We start from the raw sequence: 27,894 nt of genomic DNA, 5'->3' as shown, positions 1-27,894 counted from the left end.
GTTATCTCTTCTGTCAAGGTCATGCGGAATATAAAAATAGGTCAGAAGGAGGCTGGGTTTTACTTTCTCTTTCTGTCTTTTCCTTCTGGTGTGGTGTTTTGTACATAGTATGCTGAGTGTTAAGGTTTAGACTTCTTATAAGCTATTGTAAGTTTAAGTTAAGTCTGCTGCAACTGGATTTCTTATGGACAGTGCCAATCCTGAATGTGTCGGATTTGTGATCATTATGCTCATTTGCCTTCAGTAGCAGTAAAGCTCTGCTGGGTGAAATACAATTGCCTCTGGTCTATTGTTTGGGAATCCTGCAACATGTTTAAGTTTTTACTCTGCTAACTATATGCTGGAATCTGCTCTGGATATATATATATATATATATAATCAGTTTACAATAAAAATCTTCCAATTATTAACAAATCAAATCACATCAAATCAAATACAATACAATATCACCAATTATATATTCCAAATTCAAATAATTTCGGGGGACTCCCCATGTCCTGCTTTCTAGAGGCAATATCTTTTGTTTATATTCTGCTTTCTTGCCTGTTGGTTCCAATTTCCTAATTCTAATTGTCCATCTTCATCTTATCAGTCTGTCACTCTCCTGTATGTGACTCAAAATCTTGTTTTAACAGATCTTTAGATCTAATTAGCATGCAGGGGGCTTTTATTCCATATTTTCCTTGTTGGTTTATTTTGAAAAGTGGATCAATATGGAGTTAGAACTCCCGTGACACCAGCAAGATCTCACGGGGCGCACGAGATCTCGCGGGAAGCTGCCGCCCCTTCTCCATTGGAGGCAGCGGGGCAGGCAAGACACTTGCAGGTGCACCGCCTCTTGGTGTTCTGCCGCCCAAGGTGGATGCCTCAGTCTGCCTCATGGTCAGGCCAGGCCTGCTGCAAGGTTTTTAACAGAATTGCCTTTCACTTGCCTCGGAAAAGTTGTGGTGTTCATTAGTATTCTCTTGCTGTGGTTTGCCCATATGGTTGGACTGCAGTGACATGCCATGACAGAACAGCAGTTGAGCAAGTCGCTATGAAAGCCTCTCAGGCAGGAGACAGAGAACCACTTGACGGCCGTTTTAGGTCCCAGGGTCCGATGCGATAAAAAAAGAAATAGTAGCCTCACCACACAGTAAAACCCTGTGGTTATTTTTACAGTTAAACCTATTGTAAAAATAAAATAAATAAAAAATGGAAACGGGAGTGTTAAGTTAATAGGTTTAAGTGTCAAGGAGCATATTACTCACAGTAGACCGAAATGCAGGCTTTGTGGTTTAGCATTTCATCCCCTGGCAGAAGTTTCTTTTCACAGATGTTCTCACTTTACTTTCATGGTTAAGCACAGCGTGCGCAGGACAGTTCTGTGGCTACCATTTTTAGAACGGTACTTGCAGTAGTAGCCAACACATACGTACATATTTATAGTTAGTGAGTTTTGGGGCTGCAAGCCTTACGAGGTCGGTTATGCCGGTTTTATTGTTGCATCCTCTGTGAACCTTAAAATAAGTTTGCCTCAACAAAACCCTGTCGTTTCTGACCTAATAGACCCTGCAGTGGCCTCTGTTGTAAGGATGCGGTCGCCTAACTATAACTGTTGGAGGTGTGGATTCCTCTCCAACTTACTCTGCCATTGCCCCCTTTGGGAATTAAGTTTCTGGAACCATCCCATGGCTCATGAGCTATGGAATCTCCGGGGCACAGCAAAATGCCTGATATTGGAAGATTTTTTCCCCACCTTCGACAATTAAAGTGCATTGCAAACTTGCACTCTCTGTCCTTCGTCAAGTTAGGAGAACTACACTGGGAATGTGAAAAAGGCGGCTATGTAACTTTTTGATCTGCCTTCACTAAAAGTGAATTAATGTGACACAGATACTGGTTCCCCTAGGAAGCCGCCACGAGATTATTGCAAAACAATAAATAAGTTTGCCAAATTTTCCCCCAAAATTTGCATATTCTAGAGGATGTGTTCAGTATTAAGTTTCCAGTGTTGGGGGGTAGGGGCTGTTCTTTCCCCAATGCCTAATTTCCCCCAGAGCTTTTATTTTGGCAGGGTTTTGAAATTAACAAGCACTTAGATTTAGCGGTTGGATATTTGCCTGTGTCTCCTAGTAAGGAGGCATAAACAGGAAGCAGAAAGAGAGAGGTTTATAAATGCTTTAATTGCATCTTGGAGTATCTCTTACTTTTATATATTTGGACGCTTTGAACATTCCACTGCAAAGTTGTAATAATTCCAGCTTTTATAATGAATCTAGAGCGTTGTTGTAATTCATATAACAGAGCCTCAAGAAAACTTAAGTTTTCCTTTGAAGATCACTATTATGCTCTTCTATTTCAGTTGTTCCAGGCTTCCAGTCATTCATATTCAAATGGATTTCCCCCACTCCCTGTTGGTGTGATGCAGTTGCCAAAATAATTAGCGGTTTGTTTTTCTTCAGTGATAATAAGCTGTGTGATTGATCACATGACCTGAATATCTACAGTAGCCTTTGCCAACCTGGTGCGTCCTCCAGTTGTTTTTTGGACTACAACTCCCATCAGCCCCTGCTAGTATAATAAATATCCACACAAACTGGCACCTGATTAAAATGGTGCTTACCCAGGATTTTGCTAGTATCTAAATGGCTGATTAAATTAGTTTCTGTGAGTGTTCTTACAGCTGGTTGTATGTGCTATTACGAGTTGGCTTTAAACATGAAACGTCTATAATTTTGCACACACATGCAACTTTCAATCACAGCTGTATTTTTAAAATATGCTTTACATATAAATGGATTAAGGCTGATGGGAATTGCCGTCCAAAATATCTGAAAGTTGATCTACAGCAGAGTAACGGAGAACTGCTAGGTGCATCTAAAAGGACAAAGAACAACCACCCTCGTGTGGTGAAAAATCTCGGCGTTTATATTTTATACTTTTTAAAGCAAATTAAATCTTTATAAGTTATGAAGAGATTTAAAGTTTGGGGTAAGTGTGCGTGAGAATTTCCCATACACCTGGTTTGTTCACCTGTATATAGGACCAATGCGCTGTTGACTCCCAACTCTTTCTCTCCTGCCTCTAAATCCAGTAAAAAACGTTCAGTATCCAGATCTGTGTTGTTAACAGCGGACTGGATGTCAGTACAGTTGCACTGTCAGTGAGTAACTCTCATCTGTTGAGAACAACACCAGGCAGGGAGCAGGGAGCTTCCGCGGTAGTTGTTACAATCAAGGCAATCACCTTTCTTCTTATATAGAGGGTCACAGTGCTGGAGTCGTGCATGTTTTGTGGCACAGATGATTTCCCCCAACACTGAAAGACAAAGCCATGGAGGTGTGTCCTAAGGGAGGAATTGAGGTTGGTTTCAGCACTTTGGTTGGGATTCCATCCTGTCCTGAGGCTTTGCCACCTGCCTAGAAGTTGATAGCATCCTTCAGCTCTTCAAGGGGAGGAGGGACACCCAACTCTTACAAGACAGGCAGAGTCCGGATGATGTCTGTTGCAGTCTCTGAGACCATGGTTTCTTTATGCAAGTATAGTTCTTGCTGGTGCTCTGCTCATTGGTTCATCTGCTTGCTGCAGATGGGGACGCAGGTGGCGCTGTGGTCTAAACCACTGAGCCTCTTGGGCAGGGGTCCCCAAACTAAGGCCTGTGGGCTGGATAAGGCCCAAAGGACTCATTTATCTGGCCCACTGCAACCCCCACCGCCCGCTCTTACCTTGCTGCGTTGCACGGTTGCCCACTTCTGGGTCGGAGGAGCACTGGAAATAGCTTGTGCGCATGCGCAAGTGTTATTTCTGGTGCACATGCAGGTTGGGGGAGGCCCGTGCACATGCGCACAAGCTATTTCCAATGCTCCTCCGACCTGGAAGTGTGCTGGAAATAGCATGTGCACACATGGGCATGCACTCCCCCGCCCTCCGGCCCGCTGGAGACACCGGCCCGAGGCACGGTAAGTTTGCTGACCCCTGCTCTTGGGCTTGCTGATTGGAAGGGTGACGGTTCGAATCCCCACAATGGAGTGAGCTCCCATTGCTCTGTCCCAGCTCCTGCCCACCTAACAGTTCAAAAGCACACCAGCGCAAGTAGATAAATGGGTACCTCTGTGGCGGAAAGGTAAACAGCATTTCCATGCGCTCTGGCTTCCGTCATGGTGTTCTGTTGCTCCAGAAGTGGTTTAATCATGCCAGCTACATCAGCCAGAAGAAGAAGAAGAGTTTGGATTTGATATCCCGCCTTTCACTCCCTTTAAGGAGTCTCAAAGCGGCTAACAATCTCCTTTCCCTTCCTCCCCAACAAACACTCTGTGAGGTGAGTGGGGCTGAGAGACTTCAAAGAAGTGTGACTAGCCCAAGGTCACCCAGCAGTTGCATGTGGAGGAGCGGAGACGCGAACCCGGTTCCCCAGATTACAAGTCCAGCGCTCTTAACCACTACACCACACTGGCTCCCTTGGCCTTTCTGTGAACAAATGCCGGCTCCCTTGGCCTGAAAGCGAGATGAGCTCCGCAACCCCACAGTCACCTTTGACTGGACATAACCACCCAGGGGTCCTTTACCTTTACCTACCCTTCATCTACTTGCTGAAGTCTGAGATGAGCTCTCCAGACAATGATTTCACAGATGCCGTTTTCCTGACAGTTGCCCCAAAGCCTGTCTTCATGCCTTCGTACATTTTTTGAGTGTTGCTGCTGTCAGCAGCGAGTTGGAATGCCCTGACACAGCTTTAGCCAGTAACCATTGGCGCTTTCGTCTGGCAGTCCGCTGGACGCCACTTCTTTAGTATGAACTTCTGCGAAAAGCGCCTGTAGAGAAATGTGGAAACGAGGTATGCGGACTTCTGAACAATCATTCATGCAAATCACAAAGAACGAGTGGTTCATCCATCACTACCTCAGAGCAGTTGACTATTCCCAAGCACACACCTCTCCCTCCAGGCGGACGTGGCTTAAAAAGGGATAAATGAAGGGTTTTATTTGGAGTTTATTTGCAACATGTCGTCTTGGACGGCCTGAGATTCATTTCCCAGTGTGCTTATATGTGTAACTGTGTCAGAGTTACTGGCACGCTGTGAATAGCAATTTATTTCTACAGTTTTGATTCCTGGGCAGGCAGGAAGCCAATGGCTGATATTAAGTGCTGGAAGGCCAGCTCTGTGTGTTATAATAGAGTTCTATCCTCCCTTGCACTCATTTGAACTGAGGGCAGCGTTCTCAATTCATAGGCTTGGCATTGGGGGAACGATTGCTGCCACAGGCACATTAAAGTTAATATATAGTAATCTCACAAATGACTTTTTAGTAACCATCTGAGATAGTCTAGATGGAAATAGCCTTGCTGGTCTTCTGCATATCAATGAAGCACTCTTTACTGGTCTATTGCACGACTTGTTTCTTGCAAGGGTACCCAGCCCTGTAAGAACTACAGAATATACAAAAATGGCATAGATGTTGGTGGGTGCTGCTGTTTGCCATTTATCATGTCATAAACTATTACTGCTGTTAGCTTAGCCCAGGGTGCGTAGACTCAAATCGTCTATGTAGGTTGTTTTTGGTTTTTAAAAAAGGTCTTGTAAAATCAGCTGCAATAAACATGCAATGCTGCGTCAGGTGGGAGGATTTGAGATGAAAATACGAAGCCTATCTAGGGCTGTGGGAGTCTCTCATTTGGTTCTTCTGCAAATGTTTTTCACTTAGTTGTAGATTGCTTGAAACATGGAATTTGAAGTGTGTGCAGTTTTCAAGGTTGCCAAACTTTTTTTTTTTTTTTTTAAGGCAGCACAGCTCCTGGTCAGGAACACCTTGATACAAGACTATATATATTTCTTTGTGGGGTTGTAGGCTTGGAGGAAGATGTGACTGAAATTTCTTGCGAAAGTACATTTGATGTGGCTAACCGTGTTTAAACACCTGCGCGCATATATATATATATAGAGAGAGAGAGAGAGAGAGTAGTTTTGTGGCAAGAGTGAACGAGTGTTTGTAAAAGTACGACTGAACAACAAATGTATTGCAGAATGCCAAAAAGATCTTGTATTTTGGTGAAACCAATTTGAGTTCTTTGCTTGTCATACTTTCTTTAGAATTGTCTTTTGAGCTATAACTTTTCAGTAGCATTGCTGAGCAAGAGTCAGAGAAGCAAGAGTAATCATTCAGTAATCTACAGACTGTAAACTTCCATTGTAAGTAGAGCTTTGTCTTGCAAATCAGATGTTGGAGGTATAAACTGCTGATTATATCCTCAAACAGCAACAGAAGCAGCATAACATTTAACATTTTCAGATAATGCTAGCACCTCTGTGTGTGTGTGTGTGTGTGTAGTGTGTGCTGTATGTGTGTGTTGTGTGTGTGCTCGCGTGCACATAGACACTTCAAATTTTGTTCATAATTTACAGTGCAATATGCATGTCTGCTTGGAGTAAGTTTTATTGTGTTCACAGGAAAGCGGGTATAAGATTGCAGCTGGGTATAAGATTGCAGCCTTAGAGAGGAAGCACCTTCTCCTCTTGGTTTCTAAATTACTGGTTGCATTTGATGGGACCCAAAAGGAGAGTAACCAGGGCAAAGTTTCTTAGCAAGACGTTTCCCTTCTGAAAAGCTTCCCTGCATTCCTTCTCCTGCTTCTTTTTCGGTCTTCTTTGTTCTTTGAGCTCTCTATAACACTACAGAGTTAAATCCTCTGGGCAACAGCTGTTTCATGCCATTTATAACCAGCCCTGTCATGAATTAATGCAACTCGATACTATTGTTGACTATCCAGAAAGCCTTGGAATACTTAACGGTGTGATTATTTCAAAAGCTGAGATACCTGTGTAATAGCTGCAAAAGTGCTTTGATTCCACTCACCCCCTTTTAAATCTGTTTAAAAGCCACCAAGGCTGGGGGAGGGGATGTTAAAGTGTGAATTAAGCATTTGCATTCCCTAAAAGCAGCTTGGCAGAAAAAGCACCCTGCACTTAATATGGCTTTTGCTACATTAGATCACCACAGTGGCGGCTGACGATTCCACTTTGCCTGGGATTTCTCCCACTTGAAATGAACTTCCAACTGGAATTAATTTGAGTTGGTAGAGGAATTGCTATTGCTTTTATTGGGCGCAGGCTTTCATCATACTGCTTTCTTGCCCGCCTCTCGTTTCATATAAGTACTAAACATTTGGCAGCTATATCTTGTCACAACTGTAGACTTGTCAGATTTACGAGGCTACTAACTTTGAATGTAAATATCAAACGGTACGGCCTACCCACTAAGCTGTGTCGTGCTTCAGCTTTTATACACCAGAAATGGTTTGTGTGTGGTACCAGTGACAAATTAGTGGTCGGCTGTGTACAAATGCTGCCATTTTGGAGCCCTAAAAATTATTTCGGAAGACGTTTCTTATCTCAGAACTTGAATATCAAAAACCCTGTATTAAATAAGATTGTCAAGTTGCACCAGTGTGGGGCTTCATTGAGGTTATTCACCTGTGCAGAATATTATTTATTTATTTATTAAATTTGTAGATAACCCTATATCAGTGATGGCCAAACTTGGCTCTCCAGCTGTTTTGGGACTACAGTGGTACCTCGGGTTAAGTACTTAATTCGTTCCGGAGGTCCGTTCTTAACCTGAAACTGTTCTTAACCTGAAGCATCACTTTAGCTAATGGCGTCTCCCATTGCTGCTGTGCCGCCGCTGCACGATTTCTGTTCTCATCCTGAAGCAAAGTTCTTAACCTGAGGTACTATTTCTGGGTTAACGGAGTCTGTAACCTGAAGCGTCTGTAACCTGAAACGTCTGTAACCTGAAGCGTCTGTAACCCGAGGTACCACTGTACAATTCCCATCATGCCTAGCTAACAGGACCAGTGGCCAGGGATGATGGGAATTGTAGTACCAAAACAGCTGGAGGGCTAAGTTTGGCCATCACTGCCCTAAGTCTCAGGGCGGTTCACATCCTTGCACATTGTGAATTGAACCCATCGTGCTTCCCAATGATCTGCATGTAAACTGGGACCTTGCCAGAGCTAATACAGGCTGCATTTTATTTGTGTATCACTCATATTTCCAGTTTCTGCATAGCTAGGTGGGGAACCCGAGGCCCTCCAGATGTTGTCATACTAGGCTGTCTTGCATGAATTTTCTAGATCAAATTCAATCGGTTTTTAAGCCTAGTACTGGCACAGAAACCTCTTAGGTTGCTCTACAATGATTACCAGATGGGCAGGGTATAAATATATTATTATTATTATTATTATTATTACCTCTTTTGGGAGAGAGACGGGGATTGTGTCCCTTTTCATAACCTACAATTTTTGTTTGTTGATGTTTTAATCTAGTTATTCAACAACAAAAAATAGAATTATATTTTAGGTTGCTTGTATAATGCTGGTTTTAAATGGACGTACATGTTTGTTTTAAATATTGTAACTTGCTTTGAGTTGCTGTGGCACAAAAGTGATGAATAAAAGTTATTAAATAATAATATTTTTTTGTTTTCTTTAACAGTACTGAAGATTTCTGGGCTACCTTGCTGGACCTCATTTACTATGCCATAAAGAAAACAGATACTTTAAAGAGTTAACTCCTGGGAAGGAAAACAGAAAAAAAAAATCCAAATGGTGACAGGTACTGTATTATATCATCTTTTCAATTTCACTTCCATCCTCCCCCCTTTGTGTGTGTTAATACTACACACAGATCTCTCAAAGTAAGTTAATTGATGGTTAATTGATGGTTAGGAGCTTTCAGTGGGGATTCTTTTTACCTTCCCGCTGGAGCGGTACCTATTTATCTACTTGCACTTTGACGTGCTTTCGAACTGCTAGGTTGGCAGGAGCAGGGACCGAGCAACGGGAGCTCACCCCGTTGCGGGGATTCGAACTGCCGACCTTCTGATCGGCAAGCCCTAGGCTCTGTGGTTTAACCCACAGCGCCACCCAGGTCCCTTATATCACTTTTACCCCACCCCAAATTAAGTTGCTGGTGATCTTTGCCCGGTAGAAAGAAACTTAGATCCAGATTCTTCCAACAACTTGACCCTTAGCACAGTGAATCTTGCAGCTTAATTTGCTGTTAAGTTTACTGATTTACAGAGTGGATTCTAGCCAGCTTCTTATTCTGTTCATTTTTCCCCCTGGTGGCTCTACTGATCTACATTTCCCCTTTCCCCCGTTTTTTGTTTGCATATCTTTAAAAGTGTTCATTGGCTCATAGATAGCGCTGTGAAATGTATGACTCAAAAACCCCTTTTTATTATTTCAAGAATCATAATAGTCCTTTACTTCTCTCTTTAAAAATAAGCAAATCTTTGTGTTAGAAATGTTTTTGTTGCTGTGGTAGCGATACAATAATGAACCTCAACTGGGCTCTGTGATGTTAATTTTATGGGACAAGCACTTTATGGATTCTTCTGCTTTGTATACCCCACCCCACCCCCCAATCCAAGTAGTCCATAGTGCAGAAAAGGATCTGCCATTGACATTGTCAACTGACTTGTCTTTTCTTTTCTGAAATTTTTTTACTTGACTTTTACAATTTAACTACAGATAACAAATTATTTGCATAGATCATAAAGGTTTCATGCATTTTACATAACTAATGCTTATCAGTTTACATTAAAACAATCAAGCAATAATATAATACTGGTTAGAGGAGATAACATTTTTGTGTGAACCTCTTTGATATTTTTTCTATAATGAAGTGGTATATAGATTTTATGAAATAAACAGACAAACAGCAGTAGACTCTACCATAGTTTCACAGTAGAATCGCCTGGTTAGCTGAGTTTTCTGATAAACTGGGTAACTTTCTTCACTGCAGAAAACTTCTTATGTGCATGTATTTTTGGTTTATCATGGAATGGCTTTTTGTGCAGTTGGGTTGAAAAATTTGGGCACAATACAATCCATTGCCACAGTACAAAGTCTGATTTGGAAGGAAGGAAAATGGGGATGGGGTTGGGGACGCCTTTCTCTTTCAGAATGATCAGTAAACCAGTGTCACTGGCATTATATGAATGCTAATTTCTGACCTTTTTTCTCTAGCAATGAAAAAAATGTTTCTTTTCATGTTGAAGTTGCATATTATTTCTAATACGAACAGAATTTATATTACTACAATTGCATATTATAACTAATAGAACCTACCTTCCTTGATGTTTTCTATTACAACTTGTAGTTGTGGTTCTTTTTAAAACCCAGCAATAATAATAAAGTGTTTAGGTAGGTCACTTAAGGACCCCCCCCCCACACTCCAAGATCAGGGCATGTTCCACTTGTGAATCCTGACCAGCCAGTTGTATGGCAAACCAAAATATTCTTAGGTACCTCAATTCATCTGTGGTGGCATGGCAAAAGTGGTGTTTTTAAAAAACAACAACACATTTTTGTTTTGTTTTTTACTTCTGGGAATCAGTGTCTTTAAAGTTGCAGGGAAGCAAACTAGTACAATGTGAATGTCTGGAATGAACCAGGTAAGGGAGGGGTAGGGGAACTTTCCTAAGAAAATGAACAGTAATTTCATGTGACAGATGAAAAATACAGCTTCTCTTTCTGCCAACGGAAGCCGTTCAGCTAAACATCATGAAAACTTCTCTGTCTGTGTGTATTGAACTTTGTACTCCTCAAACAAGCTATTTGTGGCTTTGACAACCATATAATTAAACAATTATAGAGCTGGAGTTTCATTCGGTAAAATAGCCTGCATAGTCACTTGTCTGGAAAGGCTGTAGTACTTGCACAGTAATGAATGACTTAAAGAATATTTCTCGGCAACTAATGTCTGTCAGGATGCGATGCTTAACTTGAGACCTCTTAACCCATCTTGACAGGCATCTCCCCAAGAACTCTGAGGCCCTTGTTGCAGGACTTTGCACTCTGTAAATAGGTATGGGAGCATGTTGTTTTCTCTGTCTATTATCTAGCTTCTTCCATTGCCCTCACAGCATGTTGAACCCTGCTGCTTAAGGAATGATTGTTGAAACACTCCGTTAACTCTTAGGAAGGCTAAGGCTTTGTTTTTCTGAATGGCGAAAGGCCAGTGGTCTTGTTTAGCAAATATTGAATCCACAATGGCAGTTGTCTGCCACTGCCTCTAAATTACTACCAGCTAATTGCAACTGCTATTTCTCTTGGATTGATAGAAAAAGATAGTTGGATGGTTTTGAAGTAGCACGCAGAACGACTTCCGGGCAGAAATGGTTGTAGTGCCATTTTCAGAGTCTATATCCCTGCGCATCTCCTTACAGCTAAACAATACTTTTGCATTGTTCATACATTGGGCAGCCTTCACCAGTCACTTGCCCTCCAGGCCACTCCTAACATCTCTAACCATTGACCATGCTGGCTGGGCTGATGGGAGTTGTAGTCCAAAATATTTAGAGGGTACCAGGGTGGTGAAGGCTGGCCTAGGACCACCTCCAGGTTCTTTTGGATGATAGGCACGTGACCTCCATACAACATTGTTTCTCATTGCATATGGCTACTGCTTCACTTTTCTGTCACCTCCTCACCTGCCCACACCTTTTTGGTTACATGTTCAATCAGCCATGTCTGCATAACAACGTCTGTGTAGCATGTCTGTGTAGCAATGGAGCGTCAGCCCAAGAACGGATGGTGGCCCACAACAGCAAACAAGATCTTTTTTTTATAAAAGGGTGGTCTTCAACCATAACCAGACACTGGAGAGACCTGTCAGGAGTAAGCATGGGCCAATGGTACCAAATAGTATGGGAAATAGCCCTACTAGAAAAATTAACCAATAAACAGAAACTGACACGGGGACAAACAGAAGAAGACGCCTCCCCTTTATCACATACACAGCCCAACAAGACATGACAATAATCCACCAACAGCAAATAAATCAATATGGCTAACCTGATCCAAAACACCCACCCACCCCACTCACACACAAAAACAAAGATCATCACAGCCAATCACCAACAAACAACCACACCCTAGGCCAGGGGTCTGCAACCTTTAAGACAAAAAGAGCCACTTGGACCCGTTTCCGAAGAAAAAACAACAACTGGGAGCCGCAAAACCATTGCGACATTTAAAACAAATATATCCCCGGAGCCGCGATCTGACAGCGGGCGGGAAGGTGACGTCGGGACGGTGCGTGACTAATGCACGCACCGCCCCCATGCGACGTCACAGCCAGTACAGCGCCCGCCACAGTGAGGAGTGTCGGGGCGCACAATGCGCCTCCTCCCCTCGCTAGTATCCGCCCCGGAGCTGCGGCAAAGATGTAAAAGAGCCACATGCGGCTCCGGAGCCGCGGGTTGCAGACCCCTGCCCTAGGTCAACCCCCAACCTCTCTCACCACCAAAGGAACACAAGTGAACAGCAGAGAACAGGCACAAGTAACGCTGACACCAAACCCTACATACATTAAGCAAAATAGAAACATCGCCACCCGATCCCACCCCCATCCATCTTCCCCCCTCCCCCCCTTTTCTTCCTAATGTCTCAACAAATGAAACTGATTTGTAAAAATGTTACATGGAAAAAATACGAGAGACATTACACATACTTCTGTAAAACAATAAAAACTTTAATAATAATAAAAAAGGGTGGTCTTCAAGGCAGTTGACTTTTCTCAGCTGTTGAACCAGCAGCACTACACATAGCCAGCTACTGGGCAGATTCTATTAAACTTCATTGACGCGTGTTGCCAAGATTGTTGGCTTGGGGTGGGCAGACTGTGGAGCTTCTGCAGGTTCCAGGCTTTGGAGCAGACCCTTGTCTCAACACTGTCATTTGGATTAAGACTTTGATGTCAAGTAGTGCAGAGGTGAGGAGAAGTAATTAACTGGTGGAAGTTTAATACTGAAATAAGCAACTGATTGTTGGAAAAGGTTGCTGTAAATCAATCTTCATTTTTGCCCACTGGGAGAGAGAGAGAGGAATCGATCTAACGCAAGGCCTGGTTCTCACTGGGATGGTAAAGCTGTGTCTGGGATATCCATTGTTTGGAGGAGGGTTCAGTCATAGAGTCTTCAAAATGCATGAATGTTTTTCCATACAAAAATGAGTCAGGTCTTTAAAACCTCAGTGGGCTACCTGTGGCCATACAGCATAGACAGAGGGCTACCATCTCAGAATTAGGGCATACTCTAGTGCAGAGACGTCCAACTTCCAAGAGACTGTGATCTACTCCCACTATCAAAAAACAAAAAACAGGCAGTTGGGTTGACCAGAGTTTTTGAGCATTTTGGGGAGAGGATCAGCTTTTTTTGTCAGGGTGAACCTGCCCTAAATATGGCTAATGATTTTGATCTATAAATCCCTAAAGTGTATTAAAAAGACCAAATGCTCCCATATGAACCTATCTGGCTGTTAAAGTCTTCTTTAGAAGCCTTCAAAAGTAAGATAGTTGGTTACCAGTAGCAGTGCCTGCTCTGTGCTGGTGCGCTGTTTGAAGTCTATTCTATGTAAGTCCATATGAACTGGCACATAATCTGATAACTTCTAAACCACCAAATTAAAATGATGTTCATGTCAGGAGCTCAATTTATACTCAAGTAGGACTCTGGTAGAGACACATGCCCAACTGGCATGTTCCCTCCTTCCTGGTCGATCGTTCGGGAGCTTCAAAAGCTTTCTTCTGCCCAAACATCACAGCAACCGACGCCAAAAGACACTGGCACACTTAGGGTTCCGCAGAGTTTGCGCATCATGCGTAACAGACCTCAGTAACTCAGCATTTTGGCTAATCTACTTTATTTACATATAAACACACACAGGGCACTGCAACATGGCTCCCTCTCTCTCTAGCATCAGACAGCAAAGCGAGAAAGAACAAAGGACAATAGTCCCACTTCACGGAACACAGTAACACAAACATCCTGTCTCCGTCACTTCCCACTTTGTGGAGTCAAAACATATACCGTCATGTGATAGACAACAATCCCATGACTGCAATTATGGAGCAGGAATTCTAACAGTTCACACAGCCCCTAAGTGGTTGATAAATTAGGTTCTGTTACAGCTCCGACTACTATTGGCAAATTCTGTTATAAGTTGTTTGTACATGTGATACTGTTTTATATCTGTAAGTTTCCCTGAGAACTGGACTTGAAAGGTGGTATATAAAATATTTTGGCCGAAAGTGCTTGAAAATGCATGGAGATGCGTAGTTGTACCAGTTATGAATCAGCAACATTTTTACAAACACATGCATGTTTTAATGTAGGTTGTAAACTGCCTTGAGATTTCCCCCCTTAAAAATATAGAAGTGAAATGAATAATAATAAAAAGAAGAAGTTTTAAACTATTTGCTGCATTTGGAATGATGTAGATAGATTTTTATATGGGGCTTGTGTCTAAACAGCAGCTTTAAATTAACAACCTTAATCTTCATTTACATTTGTTTCATACTCACCCAATTCAGCATGCTTTGTTTGCAAGCGAATGTTGCTACTTAATTGGAAACAAGCGCTGGAAATGGGATGCATATTGAGACACACCCATTTTCACAAAAGACCCTTTCAGTAAAATAACCATGCGTTTAAGGCATGATGGAAGCATTCCAGATTCTCTTATTATCTGTATTCGCATAACTGTAGCAGGCAAAAGACCTTTTCCTTAGCAGCCAAGTGGAACTGGATGTGAAGCGCATATTCTTGGCTTTCTGCCCCAGATCGCATCAGTAGGGCTTGGTGCGCATACCTGAGAAATGGTACTTCCGCATCCCCAAGGGGCACATTAAACGAGCTCTTGGCAGAGAAATGGTTTGTCGGGTGGATTTTATTAAGCAGCAGCCAACTGTCGGATTGAATGCTTAAATTGTATTGTTTACTTATGCTGCAGATATGCAGTATTCTTTACAGGCAAAAGGGTAAATCTGTTGGAATCGGGTTCTGTTCCTTGATTGGCTAGCCACAAATCGTGCACGGCCATGTTTCTCGAAGCCAGAGCACACCTGCAGGCCAAGCATAGGCCCTGCAAGTTTCCTCAGACTGGGGCCAGTTGAGAATGCAGGCGGGAGGAGTGTTGCGTTTTTTAATACCCCCACCCCATCTCTGTTTCGAAAATTACTTGCACGCAGAATGCTAACATGTAGAAAAGCCAATATCTGCTGCTGCTTCTTCCAGCGATTGGGTAGAATCAGCTTCCAGTGCAGAATGGTGAGGCTTGTGTACTCTTTTGGTGGTGTCAAGATCCCAGTTGTAATCTGTATAGGATGTGTGATAGAGCTAAATATGAAAGGGGTTTGGCATTGAGAAAGTGGCCATTTTTTCTTGCTTTCCCATCATAGCTGAAGCAGAGTTCATCCAATGAGATTGATTGGTGATAGATTCAGAATGCACAGAACAAAACAACTACTTCCACTCAAAGCATTAATGGAGAGCCAGTGTGGTATAGTGGTTAAGAGCAGTAGACTCGTAATCTGGTGAACCGGGTTCGCGTCTCCGCTCCTCCACATGCAGCTGCTGGGTGACCTTGGGCCAGTCACACTTCTCTGAAGTCTCTCAGCCCCACTCACCTCACAGAGTGTTTGTTGTGGGGGAGGAAGGGAAAGGAGAATGTTAGCTGCTTTGAGACTCCTTCGGGTAGTGATAAAGCAGGATATCAAATCCAAACTCTTCTTCTGCTTTTTAGGGCAGGCACGCCCAACTCCCAAGAGACTGCAATCTACTCCCAGTATTAAAAAAACTTGCAGTGATCTACTCTTTGGAAGGAGGAGGAGCGTGCGTAGGGTGGGTGGATTGCCCAGAGTTGTTGAGCTTTTATTTGTTAACTTTCAGTAAACTTTATTTAATCCCATGATCGATAAGGATCCCATGATCGACCAGGATCAGCCGGGAATCTACCAGTAGATCGCAATCTACTGGTTGGACATGCCTGGCTTAGGGAGTTCACCACCACAGTGGTGACGGCCATTGACTTAGATGGCTGTAAAGGAGGATTAGACCAACTCATGGAGGATAAGTCTACCAGTGGCTAAGTAGCTACAATGGCTAAATGGAACTCCGGTTCAGAAGTTTGAAATTCCAGCTGCCGAGGAAAGCCCTACCTTGGCTTGTGGACTTTCCAAAGGCATTTTCTTGACCTCTGTAGAAAACAGGAACCTTGAATAGACAGACCAAGAATGGAGAACCTTTAGCACTCCAGATGTTGTTGAACTACAACTCCCATCATTCCTGACCACTGGCCATGGTAGCTGGGGCTGGTGGGAGTTGGAGTGCAATAACAGGGACCCCCATTCCTGAAACAGATGGGCTTGTCTTGCCTTATTTCAGTTGAGCTCTTGAGCTACTCCTGCATGAAACCAATGTAAGTTTCCCTAATGGTGGCCATTGCATATCTGCCACCCATTAGTATTTTGTTCAAGCCACAGGACGGTATTTTTAAACATAACATTATGTCATAAATTGACTTTAGCAAGTGCCTTTAAAAATAAGAAGGTCTGGCTTGTGTGATTGTGTCCCCGCCCCCCGACTTTGGAAGCTGTTATATCATTTTTTAACATAGTGTTGCTGGCTGCACCAGCTGTATGTTCTGGTGACACATACTAATTTCTCTCGGCACAAAGATTATTAGTGCTGCCATTGAACCAGTGTGAAAGAATAAATATAAGCATATTTTTGGAGAGAGAAATATACACAGTCCCCATCCATCTGTCTGATTTCTAATTATGTGAGGCAGGTGATTATATAGTGTAACAGAATTCCTGTCATAAAATTATCCTTCTGTTGGGTGTCTTTCTAAGTGATCGTCTAAATGTCTCTGCTTGTTGCAAATAGAACTTCGAGTAACGCTCATTCTTTTTGGTTTCTTTCTTCATGTTCACTGCAAGTCTGTGTGTCCAACCTCATACATGTAATCTTTTGTTTAATTGTGTAGTACTATCAGTTTCCACCAGAATGGAGTGATTTCACAGATTAGGGCACTAGACTAGACATCTATCCACAATCTCCTCTTATCTTCTTGTTGATGGTAACAGCCCCTCCTGTCTGCACGAAGTGCTCATTATACCCATTACAAAGATCCTCCTCATTGATGCTGATGCCACCTATAAAAGCCCAACTTGAGGGTTCGAGGCCACCATTCCTTTCCTCAAAAAGAGTTTGGGCGAGGAAAAGAAATAAGTTTATCTCTCTTGGTCTGGGGCAGAAGTGGAAACAGCGTCAAGGATGAGCACTTTCAGTCTACCTGTGTATGTATTTTGTCCCCCCAACATACAACATGCATCTTAACAACAGCAGCAGCAACAACAACAGCAACAACAGCAGCAGCAGCAGCAGCAACAACAATTTTATTATTTATACCCCACCCATCTGGCTGGGTTTCCCCAGCCACTCTGGGCGGCTCCTAACAGAATATTAAAAACACAATAAAACATCAAACATTAAAAACTTCCCTAAACAGGACTGCCTTTCCTTGACGTCTAGTGGGAGGGCGTTCCACAGGGAGGGCGCCACCACCAAGAAGGCCCTCTGCCTGGTTCCCTGTAACCTCACTTCTCGCAGTGAGGGAACTGCCAGAAGGCCCTTGGAGCTGGACCTCAGTGTCCAGGCTGAACGATGAGGGTGGAGATGCCCTTTCGGGTATACTGGGCCGAGGCTGTTTAGGGCTTTAAAGGTCAACACCAATACTTTGAATTGTGCTCGGAAATGTGCTGAGAGCCAACGAAGGTCTTTCGTTTATCAGCACTTTCCCTTCTCATTTTCTGGTGCTGCTTTGCAGCCTAAACCAGAGCTGGGTCAATTGTTCTTTCTGGGAAACTGCCACTGCCACCAGAAGTGGAGTTGCAGCCCTTTGGCTGAAAAAGTTATCCAGCCCACCTCATACAGTCAACCCATAAATACTACCCAAACTTATACTAGTCAACAGAGACAACAAAATCATGCTAGGGAGATTGCTTCCAGGGTGGGTTGGAAGGTAGTATTAACTCTAGGTGTCCCTCGTCACCCTCCCATCCTCAGATATCAATCCCAAGTGTAGACTCTAGAGAGAAAACAGAAAGCAAAGTAAGTTGGGGAAATGCCTTCACAGGAAACCATACTGAGCTAAGCAAAAATAAGATTATTGTTGAAGGGTTAGCCATTGGGTTTGCTTGTTTGCTTGCCCTTCATTTAGCTAGATTCAACTGTTTCATGTCTCTGCAAGCAACGGTAGGAGCGACTTCTCTCCTTTCACTCTAGTCATGATTTTGGAAAGAGGAATTACAGTCGTACCTTTGTTTTCGAACAGCTTAGTTCTCAAACATTTTGGCTCCCGGACGCCGCAAACCCGGAAGTGACTGTTTTGAATTGCAAACTATTTTTGGAAGCTGAAAATCTGATGGGGCTTCCGATTGGCTGCAGGAGCTCCCTGCAGCCAATCGGAAGCCGCGCTTTGGTTTCCGAACATTTTGGAAGTTGAACGGACTTGCGGAACGGATTCTGTTTGACTTCCAAGGTACGACTGTATATGAAGTTTCCTGAGTTGCTGCTGTATGAGAAATTGGCCTCTGTGCAGTGCCTTATCCCATCAGTACGCCACTTTTTTCCTGAACAAAGGTGCAAACTTATTAGTTGAAATAGTCGTTAAAATAAATTGACTTTATACTTCTTAGAAGTATACAGGTACAGTTCCAGCAGCACCTCTGGCATCTAAAGAAGTAGGACTGTAGTCTATGAAAAGATACGCTGTATAAAATAAGCACTACTTGTCTTTGGCTTCAAATAACAGTAAATGGCTATTCCAATATACTATTTAAGGAACACACACACGAACACGAACAATTCTCTTATTTTAGAAAATAATGCATTGAATAACTTAATATTTGCTCAGAAACACCGAGTGTAAAAGATAATGACCATTTACTAGAATTCCAAGTGATCAGAATTTTAAAGAAATGAGGGTTGGCAGTTACTAAGCAGAAGAATGCTCCCTAAATAATGGGAAGTACGATTGTTACAGCTGGGAATTACAGTTCTAAATATTCATAAATTGAGAACTAAGCAAATAGCGAAGCTTAAGTAGTTATCAAGTATTATTAAAATGGGTCACCCAGATGGACGCAGTAGGATTATCCTGGTGGAATATTAGATAGAGCCAGGGGTGGCTTTCAATAGCTGTGATGACTTGTCAACCTTGATTCATAAGCTCAGAATTGCAAATACAGAGCTCAGTGCAGTCCAAAATAGGTATACGTCCATGCATAGAAGACTGCCACAGGTCATGTCAAAAGAAGAGAACACAGAAGAGAAAATGGTAGGGTTTTTAAGAGAAAAAAAATCCAAAACAAACTCTGTCCCAAGTTCATCTGGTCTGTATTCACCTCCAGTGAACCACAGTGAAACTGTAAATCTCCTATATATATTAGATACAAGGCCCAGGAAAGGTATTGGTAAGCATCTGTCTTGATGTCAGGATCCCTCGGTGCTTATTAGTTGCCATGGTTACATTCTTCCGCTGGCTCACCTTTTATGTAGACAGAAAATGAGAAATTGAACTGGAATAGCTCGAACAAAGAAGTTACATAATTTGCCCAGACACAATAAATCTAGCTGACTCATTAAAGCTGCCATCCCATATATTTATGCACCTGTGCTGACTTCCTGTTGGTCTCATGCCTAGAGTTCCACTGAAAGGTACTTGGTTGAAATAATTAGAAAATAGGGACAGTTTTGCATGCATTCAAACACAAGCCTGTTCCATACCATTATCTGCAGAGAATGGGCGTGCAAAACATTCAGCTAAATGCATAGCGCTGTCTAGAGTCATATACTGAATTTGCGAATTTGGTGAAATATACCAAAAAATTGAATTCAGTAGATTATAGCGCATTTGGCAATTAATTTTCAGAGTTGCCTTTCTTTTTAGAAGAGATGGGAGCCACAGTTCAAATTCTCACTTAGCCACAAAGCTCATTTCATGACCTTCAAGATTCCCACCCAGATGGGAATCTAAGACTCTGAATGCTTCATAGTTTTGAAGTATATCCTGGGATTCATACAACTCCTACAGAAAGCCCATGGGTTGCACAGAAACGTCTCAAGCTGCCTGCAGCCGAAACCTCTGCATGGCAATATATAGTTCCATTTGAGTCTTTTGTTAAAATATTTAAAATACACCTTGAACTTCAAAAATGCAACGTCTCCCTTCCATATCCCCAAAACGTTTGTCTATAAGTATTGATATGACAGATATAAATCATGAGAGCTCATGGAAAATTATGGTTGTTAATAGCTTCCTGTGGCTATTTCTGAAAATGAGCCACTGCTTCCTTTTATAAAACCAGAGTCTTTGCTGTGGGGACGTTTCTTAACAAAGGAAAGAGTGTAGCTTGGAAATCATTAGCCACTGTGAAAATCTGACAACTTCCTTCCTTCTGCCTTTTATTTCTGCAGCTTTATACACCAACCCAACGGATCAGAAGCATGTGCTTAAGAAGTAGAGGTTTTGCTGAGGCTCCTTCTAGAAATCTTTTCCGTTCTCTGCTGTGGCAAATGCATGCCTGCTGGGGGAAGTGATCTGTCAGATAGCAGGCATTCGGAAACACCCTCGCAAGGAACGGACGGCTCGTGCGTTTAGTATGAAGATGCACATGTCTTCGCAGACCCTCTGAACTCCAAAGGCGTTTCTTCTGCCAAATGAACTTTTGCTGCTGTGGTTGCCCATCTGCATTCATAGACTAAGGACACTTAACATGGCTCTTGTTCTATATGGGGCTGTGAGTTTATTTCTTGGGATGGCAGCAGCGTTTGGCCCAGTGCCCCGGATTACGTGGGAACACAAAGGTAAGAGCATAGCTTATGGTAAGGATAGTGTTTCATAAAATAAAAGAATAGCAGTTCTGTACTTTGCTGATACAAAATCCTCCGTAGCAGTAGATTAAAGGCTTGTTTTACGTCGCCATACAGTATTGCCCAGGGTTTCCCAAACTTGGGTCTCTCACTGTTTTTGGACTACAACTCCCATCATCCCTAGCTAGTAGGATCAGTGGTCAGGGATGATGGGAATTGTAGTTCAAAAAACCACGTTCGGAAAACCCTGGTATAGCCAATGCAAAATAGTGTTGATATCTGCAGAATTGGCACAGCAAGTCAGTGGAATAAATGGGAGTGGAAGACCTACTCAGAACTTTCTAGCAAGAGTTGGAAGTCTGGCATTGTATAGTAAACAACATTTTTTTTGCTACCGTTGCATTTACATCTTTGGTTACTCCTTGGCATTTAATGAGGAGACCTTGAAGAACAACTACCTCATTGTTAGTTACCAATTATTGTTTTCCTATGCTTCCCTGTGCCTCACAAGGAACCATTATTTTTTGGATTGACTGAGTAGCTACTTTCAGAAGCAGTTGGCACAGTGGACTGCTGCTTCCCTGCCTCTCAGCAACAGCATCACTGCCACATATAAAATGGTTGGAGGACAAGTGGTCAACCACACAGGCCAAGCCAAATCCTGAGCTCCCACCTGTATAGTAGGGCTGGTCAGTGTCAAGTTTTCAACATTGTGATGTATTGCCCAGCAAACTTCGCGATCTGGCGATACCAGTATACCTGAAAGAGCGTCTCCACCCCCATCATTCAGCCTGGACGCTGTGGTCCAGCTCCGAGGGCCTTCTGGCGGTTCCCTCACAGAGAGATTACAGGGAACCAGGCAGAGGGCCTTCTCAGTAGTGTCACCCACCCTGTGGAACGCCCTCCCATCAGATGTCAAGGAAATACACAATTATCTGACTTTTAGAAGACATCTGTAGGCAGCCCTGTTTAGGGAAGTTTTTAATGTTTGATGTTTTATCGTGTTCTTGATATTCTGTTGGACGCGGGTGGCACTGTGGCTTAAACTACAGAGCCTAGGACTTGCCAATCAGAAGGTCGGCGGTTCGAATCCCCGCGATGGAGTGAGCTCCTGTTGCTCGGTCCCTGCTCCTGCCAACCTAGCAGTTTGAAAGCACATCAAAGTGCAAGTAGATCAATAGGTACCGCTCTGGCGGGAAGGTAAACGGCATTTCCGTGCGCTGCTCTGGTTTGCCAGAAGCGGCTTAATCATGCTGGCCACATGACCCGGAAGCTGTATGCCGGCTCCCTCGGCCAGTAAAGCGAGATGAGCGCTGCAACCCCAGAGTCGTCCACGACTGGACCTAACTGTCAGGGGTCCATTTATCTTTACCTAATATTCTGTTGGGAACCACCCAGAGTGGCTGGGGAAACCCAGCCAGAGGGGCGGCGTATAAATAATAAATTATTATTATTATTATTATTATTATTACTACTACTATTACTACTACTACTATATCACAATGTTCAAAACCCTGCCTTCTACTACACCGCTTCATCTCTGTGAGGAAGCACCCTCCTGCTCCTCAGCTGAGCAGGAGATGGATTAGGGCTACTCAGCTGGGGAGCACGAAGCCTCCTGCCCCCCAAGTGAGGGAGCCCCATGCTTCTCTGCCTTGGAAGTGAGCTAGAGAAGTATCGGGGCTCCCTCAGCTGGGGGATGGATACACTTGGAGCCCCCACCTCGCCGCTGGCTCACACGAGCTGGCGGCGGGTTGGGGCCTCTGCAAGACAGCTTGGCTGAGGCAAGGGCAGCCATGCGCTCCTCAGCCGAACGGTTTAAAGAAGCAGAGGGAGGAACAAGCTGTATTGGCGCCTTGATGATGCAACTTGTTTCTCCCTCTGCGCCGGCATGAGGGCAGAGTGGGATGGTGGCCTCGCTCAACGGTATATCGCTGGTGAAACGGCCGCTGTGTCTGAGTCCCTCTGCTACCAGCACCTGCTGTAGGGAGTTGAGCGATGGCAGCTTCACCTGCGATACACCGCCATCGCGTCTGCCCCTCATACTGGTCCTGAGCGACGTATCAATACATCACTCGTGGGCCTGCTGTTCACCCACACAACCCTGTCCTTGCTGTTGTCCCACCCTGGTCAGCAGTACCAAAATTGCTGTTGGGAGAGTGGGGCCACAGCACCACCCCATCGTGCCAATTCTTTCTGTCTACTCAACGTTACATTTTCAAAAAAAGGAAAAGGCCGCCATTTTGAGCTCCCCAGCATCTCACATCGTGAAATCCCTTTGGCACCTAATAAAGCGAATTAATTACGCCTGCATATCTCCCCCTGCCTCCATCTTCAGATTGTGGAATTTGGGTGACAACACGGTCATTGTTTCTTCCATCTTCCTCCCAAGTTTTGATCATCTTCCAGCCTGATGAACAGATACGGAAAGCTCACATAGATTTTTGGCATTTAGGTTGGTCCTAATAAAAGCCATTATCATTCTGTGGCTTCTGCATATCATTTGACTGTAGGGCCCCCTCAATTTTTTCATTGTTTCGCACTCAGGAAGAACCCCATTTCAAATATTCCAATGACCCTTTCTACAATCCTGGCCTCCAGGGCAGCGAATTTGCATTTGCTTAAGCTTTTGGATTGCTTTCTCTCCCTTCAATTTCACTAATGTCCAGTCATTAGGTTGTGCCACTTTAGTTAACGATCTCAAAATCAATGGATCTAGGCCAGGATTTGAAATCAAGCAACTATTTAGTCAATTGTAAATAAAGTTTGCCTTGAAATGAATGCATTTTGAATTAATGTTTGCCTTAATTGTATTTTAACAGAAGTTCATCTAGTATATTTTCAAGAGCCCGAAATATTTAACTACTCAACTTTGTTGCTAAGTGAAGATAAGGATGTTTTGTACGTAGGAGCTAGAGAAGTGATCTTTGCGCTAAATGCATTGAACATTACTGAAAAAAAGCAAGAGGTAAGTATGCAGTTTTGTATACTAAATATTCATGATCAGCAGCCCAAGCCCAAACATACTGTGTTTTTAGCTGTGCTGGAAGGTGCTGAGAGTGGCTGGGGAAACCCAGCCAGGTGGGTGGGGTATAAATAATACAATTATTAATTAATTAATATTTAATTAATTTAAACATGCATGCTCAAAGTAATAGGATTCATTCCTCTCTTAACTATAGGAGTGCATCTGAATATGCATTGTTGTAGGGCTTCAAAATGTAATCCCCTTGCTACATTCATGCTTAAAGCTAGAGAGCTGCTTTTACCAGGTGAAACCTGTCAGCCATTTTCTAGCTGCGTAGTCTTTAATATGCAAGTTCGTTTTATATTATTGCTTTCCTGTTGCTTATATTGTTTTCTCAGTTTGGGAAATGGCTGGATGGAAGGGGAGTGGTTGTCATTTGCCCAATACAGTGGTACCTTGGTTCTCAAACTTAATCCGTTCTGGAAGTCTGTTGTTCCAAATGTGCGCTTTTCCATAGAAAGTAATGCAAAACGAATTAATCCATTCCAGACTTTTAAAAACAACCCCTAAAACAGCAATTTAACAAGAATTTTAGTATCTAACAAGACCATTAATCTATAAAATGAAAGCAATACGCAATGTAAAGTAAAGGTAAAGGGACCCCTGACCATTAGGTCCAGTCGTGGCTGACTCTGGGGTTGCGGTGCTCATCTCGCTTTATTGGCTGAGGGAGCCGGTGTACAGCTTCCGGGTCATGTGGCCAGCATGACTAAGCCGCTTCTGGCGAACCAGAGCAGTGCACGGAAATGCTGTTTACCTTCCTGTCAGAGCGGTACCTATTTATCTACTTGCACTTTGCCGTGCTTTCGAACTGCTACGTTGGCAGGAGCAAGGACCGAGCAATGGGAGCTCACCCCGTCATGGGGATTCAAACCGCCGACCTTCTGATCGGCAAGTCCTAGGCTCTGTGGTTTAACCCACAGCGCCACCCGCGTCCCCAATAATCAATGTACTATACTGTAAAATAAATAAGACAGTATTGTGGATTATAAAAATTAAAATTAAATATTTTTCATACCTGCACTGATGATAGTCATTGTTTGGATGAGGGGCTTTTATCCATTTCCGCACGCGCACAATCAATCAGTAGCTGAACTGGGTTCCACACAGTCACAAAAACAAATTAACCGAAAAAGCCTCAAAAACAAAAACACAAAATAAATAGCAAAAACAAAAGCGCCAAACTTAATCCGTTCCAGAAGTCTGTTTGAGTTTTGAAATGTTTGAAAACCAAGGCATGGCTTCTGATTGGTGTAGGGGCCCCGGAAACAATAGCCGACAGCCTCATTGGACGTTCGGCTTCCGAAAAACGTTCGAAAACCAGAACACTTACTTCTAGGTTTTTGGCATTTGGAAACAAAGGTGTTTGAGAACCAACATGTTTGAGAACCAAGGCACCACTATAGATTGTGAACAGTTCCTACGCAAATCCAATTCATGGGAAGCACAATGAATAATTTGAAGTTATTTACTGTAATCTTACATATGTGCTTAAGGTTCTCCAACTCCAGTACTGCAGGTGTGTTTGGAAAAGTCCCATTTCCAAGAGAGCAGAATTATTATTATTTTTTTTAAAAAAGAGGTGTATAGCTGCTTGCATTTGCCCCAGGATGGCTTGGGACGCCGTAATATTAATTGCTCTTTGTGGGAGCACTGAAAAGGTCCTTTGATTTGTTCTTACCCTGGTTCTGTTTTCCTCCAGGTGTTTTGGAAGGTCACAGAAGACAAGAAGACGAAATGTGCAGAAAAGGGCAAATCCAAACAGGTGAAAAGAGTTTGTGGCTTGTCTCTTTATCAGCTTGACTTTCAAGAAAGTTTTTTTTTCTCCTAGTAGTATTGCAGAAGTAATTAATTTTCCATGCCCCTTTAATTAAACCTTCAGCAGAGTTAATGTGTCTCTTTTGCTGTGTTAGTTCCTGTAAGTCATGATGCTGAACGGTTGTGTGTGCATGTATGATAAAAAACGTAGAGCTGATAGTTTGCCGCACGGTAGTGCTGCCTTCTTCCCTCCTTCTTCAAATGCAGCAGTACCAAGTATGAAAAAGAGCCAACCTCTCCCATAACTGCAAGCAGCCTTGGCTTTCTGCTGCAACATATTTGAAGAAGCAGTTCATTGATGGATGAGCTTATTTAGCTTTTCTCCTTGTTGCTGTTGCTTTAGATCAGGCACGTCCAACTCTCTAGAGACTGCGATCTACTCCCAGTAAAATAAAATTAGCAGTGATCTACCCGTTGTCATTGCCAAGAGTTGTCGAGCTTTCTTGGGAGCATAGACCAGAGTTGTCGAGCTTTTTTGGGGGGGAGGATTGGCAAGAGTTGTTGAGCTTCTTTTCGGAAGGATTGGCAAGAGTTGATCACACAACAACCTGCAGTTATCACTCCTTCATCCACAAAGCAGCTGCATAATGGAAGGCAAGGTTCCACAGCGATGGGACAGACTGCTGGGGCCAGGGCAAGGCATGCTCAAACAGTAGAACACAGGCAATCCCTTTTTTAAATCCTAAAGTTGACCTGGAGCACCCTGGCAATCTACCTGTCAATCATGGTCCACCAGCTGAACATGTATGCCTTAGAGCAGGGGTGACCAACTCTCAAGAGACTGCGATCTACTTTCAGAATTAAAAACTGGCAGTAATCTACCCCCGTTTTGGGGGGTTTCAGCTCAAAGTTGTTCAGCTTTTTTGGGGGAGGAGAAAAGCCCGAGGGGGGCAGCTATAAATTGTTGAGCTGTTTTTACAGAGGAGGGAAAAAAAACCCTTTTTAGGGGTTAAAATAAAAACTTTTTTGGGGAGGATAAAGGCAAAGGACAAAGGGGTAAAGTCACTCACAAAAAGATCGCTATGAATGAAAACGAGCACAGAGAAAGATCCGTCTTCCCTTCCAGAGATCAAATAACAATGGAGGGAGGGGCGAGGCGGGAGGCAGGAGTCAGTTTTAGCGATGCTAAGGAGAGCAACCGCGATCTACCAAAACTTCGCGGGGATCTACCAGTAGATCACGATTGACCTGTTGGACATCCCTGCTTTAGATCATTGGTCCTGAACTCTGCCTCACCCCCGACCACTTGACCAAGGCTGAAGGTCTCGACGGACCACTTACTTACTTTTCTGCCTCTCGTAGGAATTCTAATGTCCTGTGCTAGATGCTATATGGTTTTAAATTGCATTTTTACAAGCACTCTGCTAAACACCTGTATGAAGTTCAGTTCATGGCCCACTGGTGGTCCGTGGACCAGTTTTGAAACCCCTGCTTTAGAGAAAAACAAGCAGGGTTTTGAGTGAACTTTCGGCCATGCTCAGACATCCATAGCCAAAATATGAACAACCTGTTGCATACAGCCCCTTTAGCAAACACAAGAAGTGTTCCATTAACCATGGTTTTCCGTTTTGCCAAAGCTCTGAAACTATGGTTAACAGCTTCTGAACAAGCCAGGATGTTAAGGAAACTTAAAACCATGGTTTACTATAATGGCTTGTTCTGAAGACATCAACCACGGTTTCCTATTCAAGACGAAACAGGAAACTAGTTAATGGGACATTTCCTCGGTTTGCTCACTTGTGCAAGAGAAGAATAAAGCAGTTGCATCCATGCACAGCTGTGAGTATCGTTCATATCTCTTCTAATTAAACCAAGACTTGACTTTGTTTGTGTGTATAGGTCTGAAGCCATGCAAGTCGCTTACAGGGTTTCTTATTCTCATTGCACTTTCTGAAATCTCAGTATTTCCCTCCTCCTTTTCTCTTTTACAGACAGAGTGCCTTAACTACGTCCGTGTCTTGCAACAGCTGGATGATACTTCACTTTATGTATGTGGAACTAACGCATTTCAGCCCATCTGTGATCATCTGGTAAGCGGGAAGAACACTTTTTCTTTTAGGGGCAACTGCAGAAGCAGTTTTCCTGAACTGGGTGATGAAAGGACACAGACATGTACATAAGTTTTCCAACTTTTCTGTGTGACTGACATCCCTTTTGTGTCTCTCCCTAAATACTCTGATTCCCTTCTCTGCCTGTCTTGTCTCTGTCAGCTCCTGGCTATGCCATAGCCTCATAGTCTTGAATACTTCAGAATGAAGTCCTCCTTCTGTTTAAAAACCCACCTCTGTCTACCTTCCATGTCTCTTGACTCTCCCATCGTTCTCCTTTCACTCGGACCTTACT

General features: G+C 43.2%; 1 protein-coding gene across 11 annotated transcripts in view; it reads left to right on the top strand.

The window, feature by feature from the left end:
• SEMA4D (semaphorin 4D) overlaps positions 1-27,894 on the top strand; it is a 134,717-nt gene that overhangs the window by 65,042 nt on the left and 41,781 nt on the right. For 10 of the 11 annotated variants that reach the window (XM_028749559.2, XM_077936052.1, XM_077936053.1 and 7 more), the window contains 5 exons: positions 8,474-8,593; positions 20,310-20,699; positions 23,528-23,673; positions 25,436-25,498; positions 27,483-27,581. In XM_028749559.2, coding sequence (XP_028605392.2) covers positions 20,609-20,699; positions 23,528-23,673; positions 25,436-25,498; positions 27,483-27,581 — 399 coding nt within the window. In that variant the 5' untranslated portion in view covers positions 8,474-8,593; positions 20,310-20,608. Of the gene's footprint in view, positions 1-8,473; positions 8,594-10,796; positions 10,853-20,309; positions 20,700-23,527; positions 23,674-25,435; positions 25,499-27,482; positions 27,582-27,894 lie in introns of all 11 variants that reach the window. The other variant, XM_028749554.2, reaches the window with a different exon arrangement.

Source organism: Podarcis muralis, chromosome 11 (genome assembly GCF_964188315.1).
Source record: "Podarcis muralis chromosome 11, rPodMur119.hap1.1, whole genome shotgun sequence".
In the NCBI taxonomy this organism is placed as follows: domain Eukaryota; kingdom Metazoa; phylum Chordata; class Lepidosauria; order Squamata; family Lacertidae; genus Podarcis; species Podarcis muralis.
Note: the sequence above shows the minus strand (reverse complement) of the source record. Positions and strands in the feature narration are given on the sequence as shown.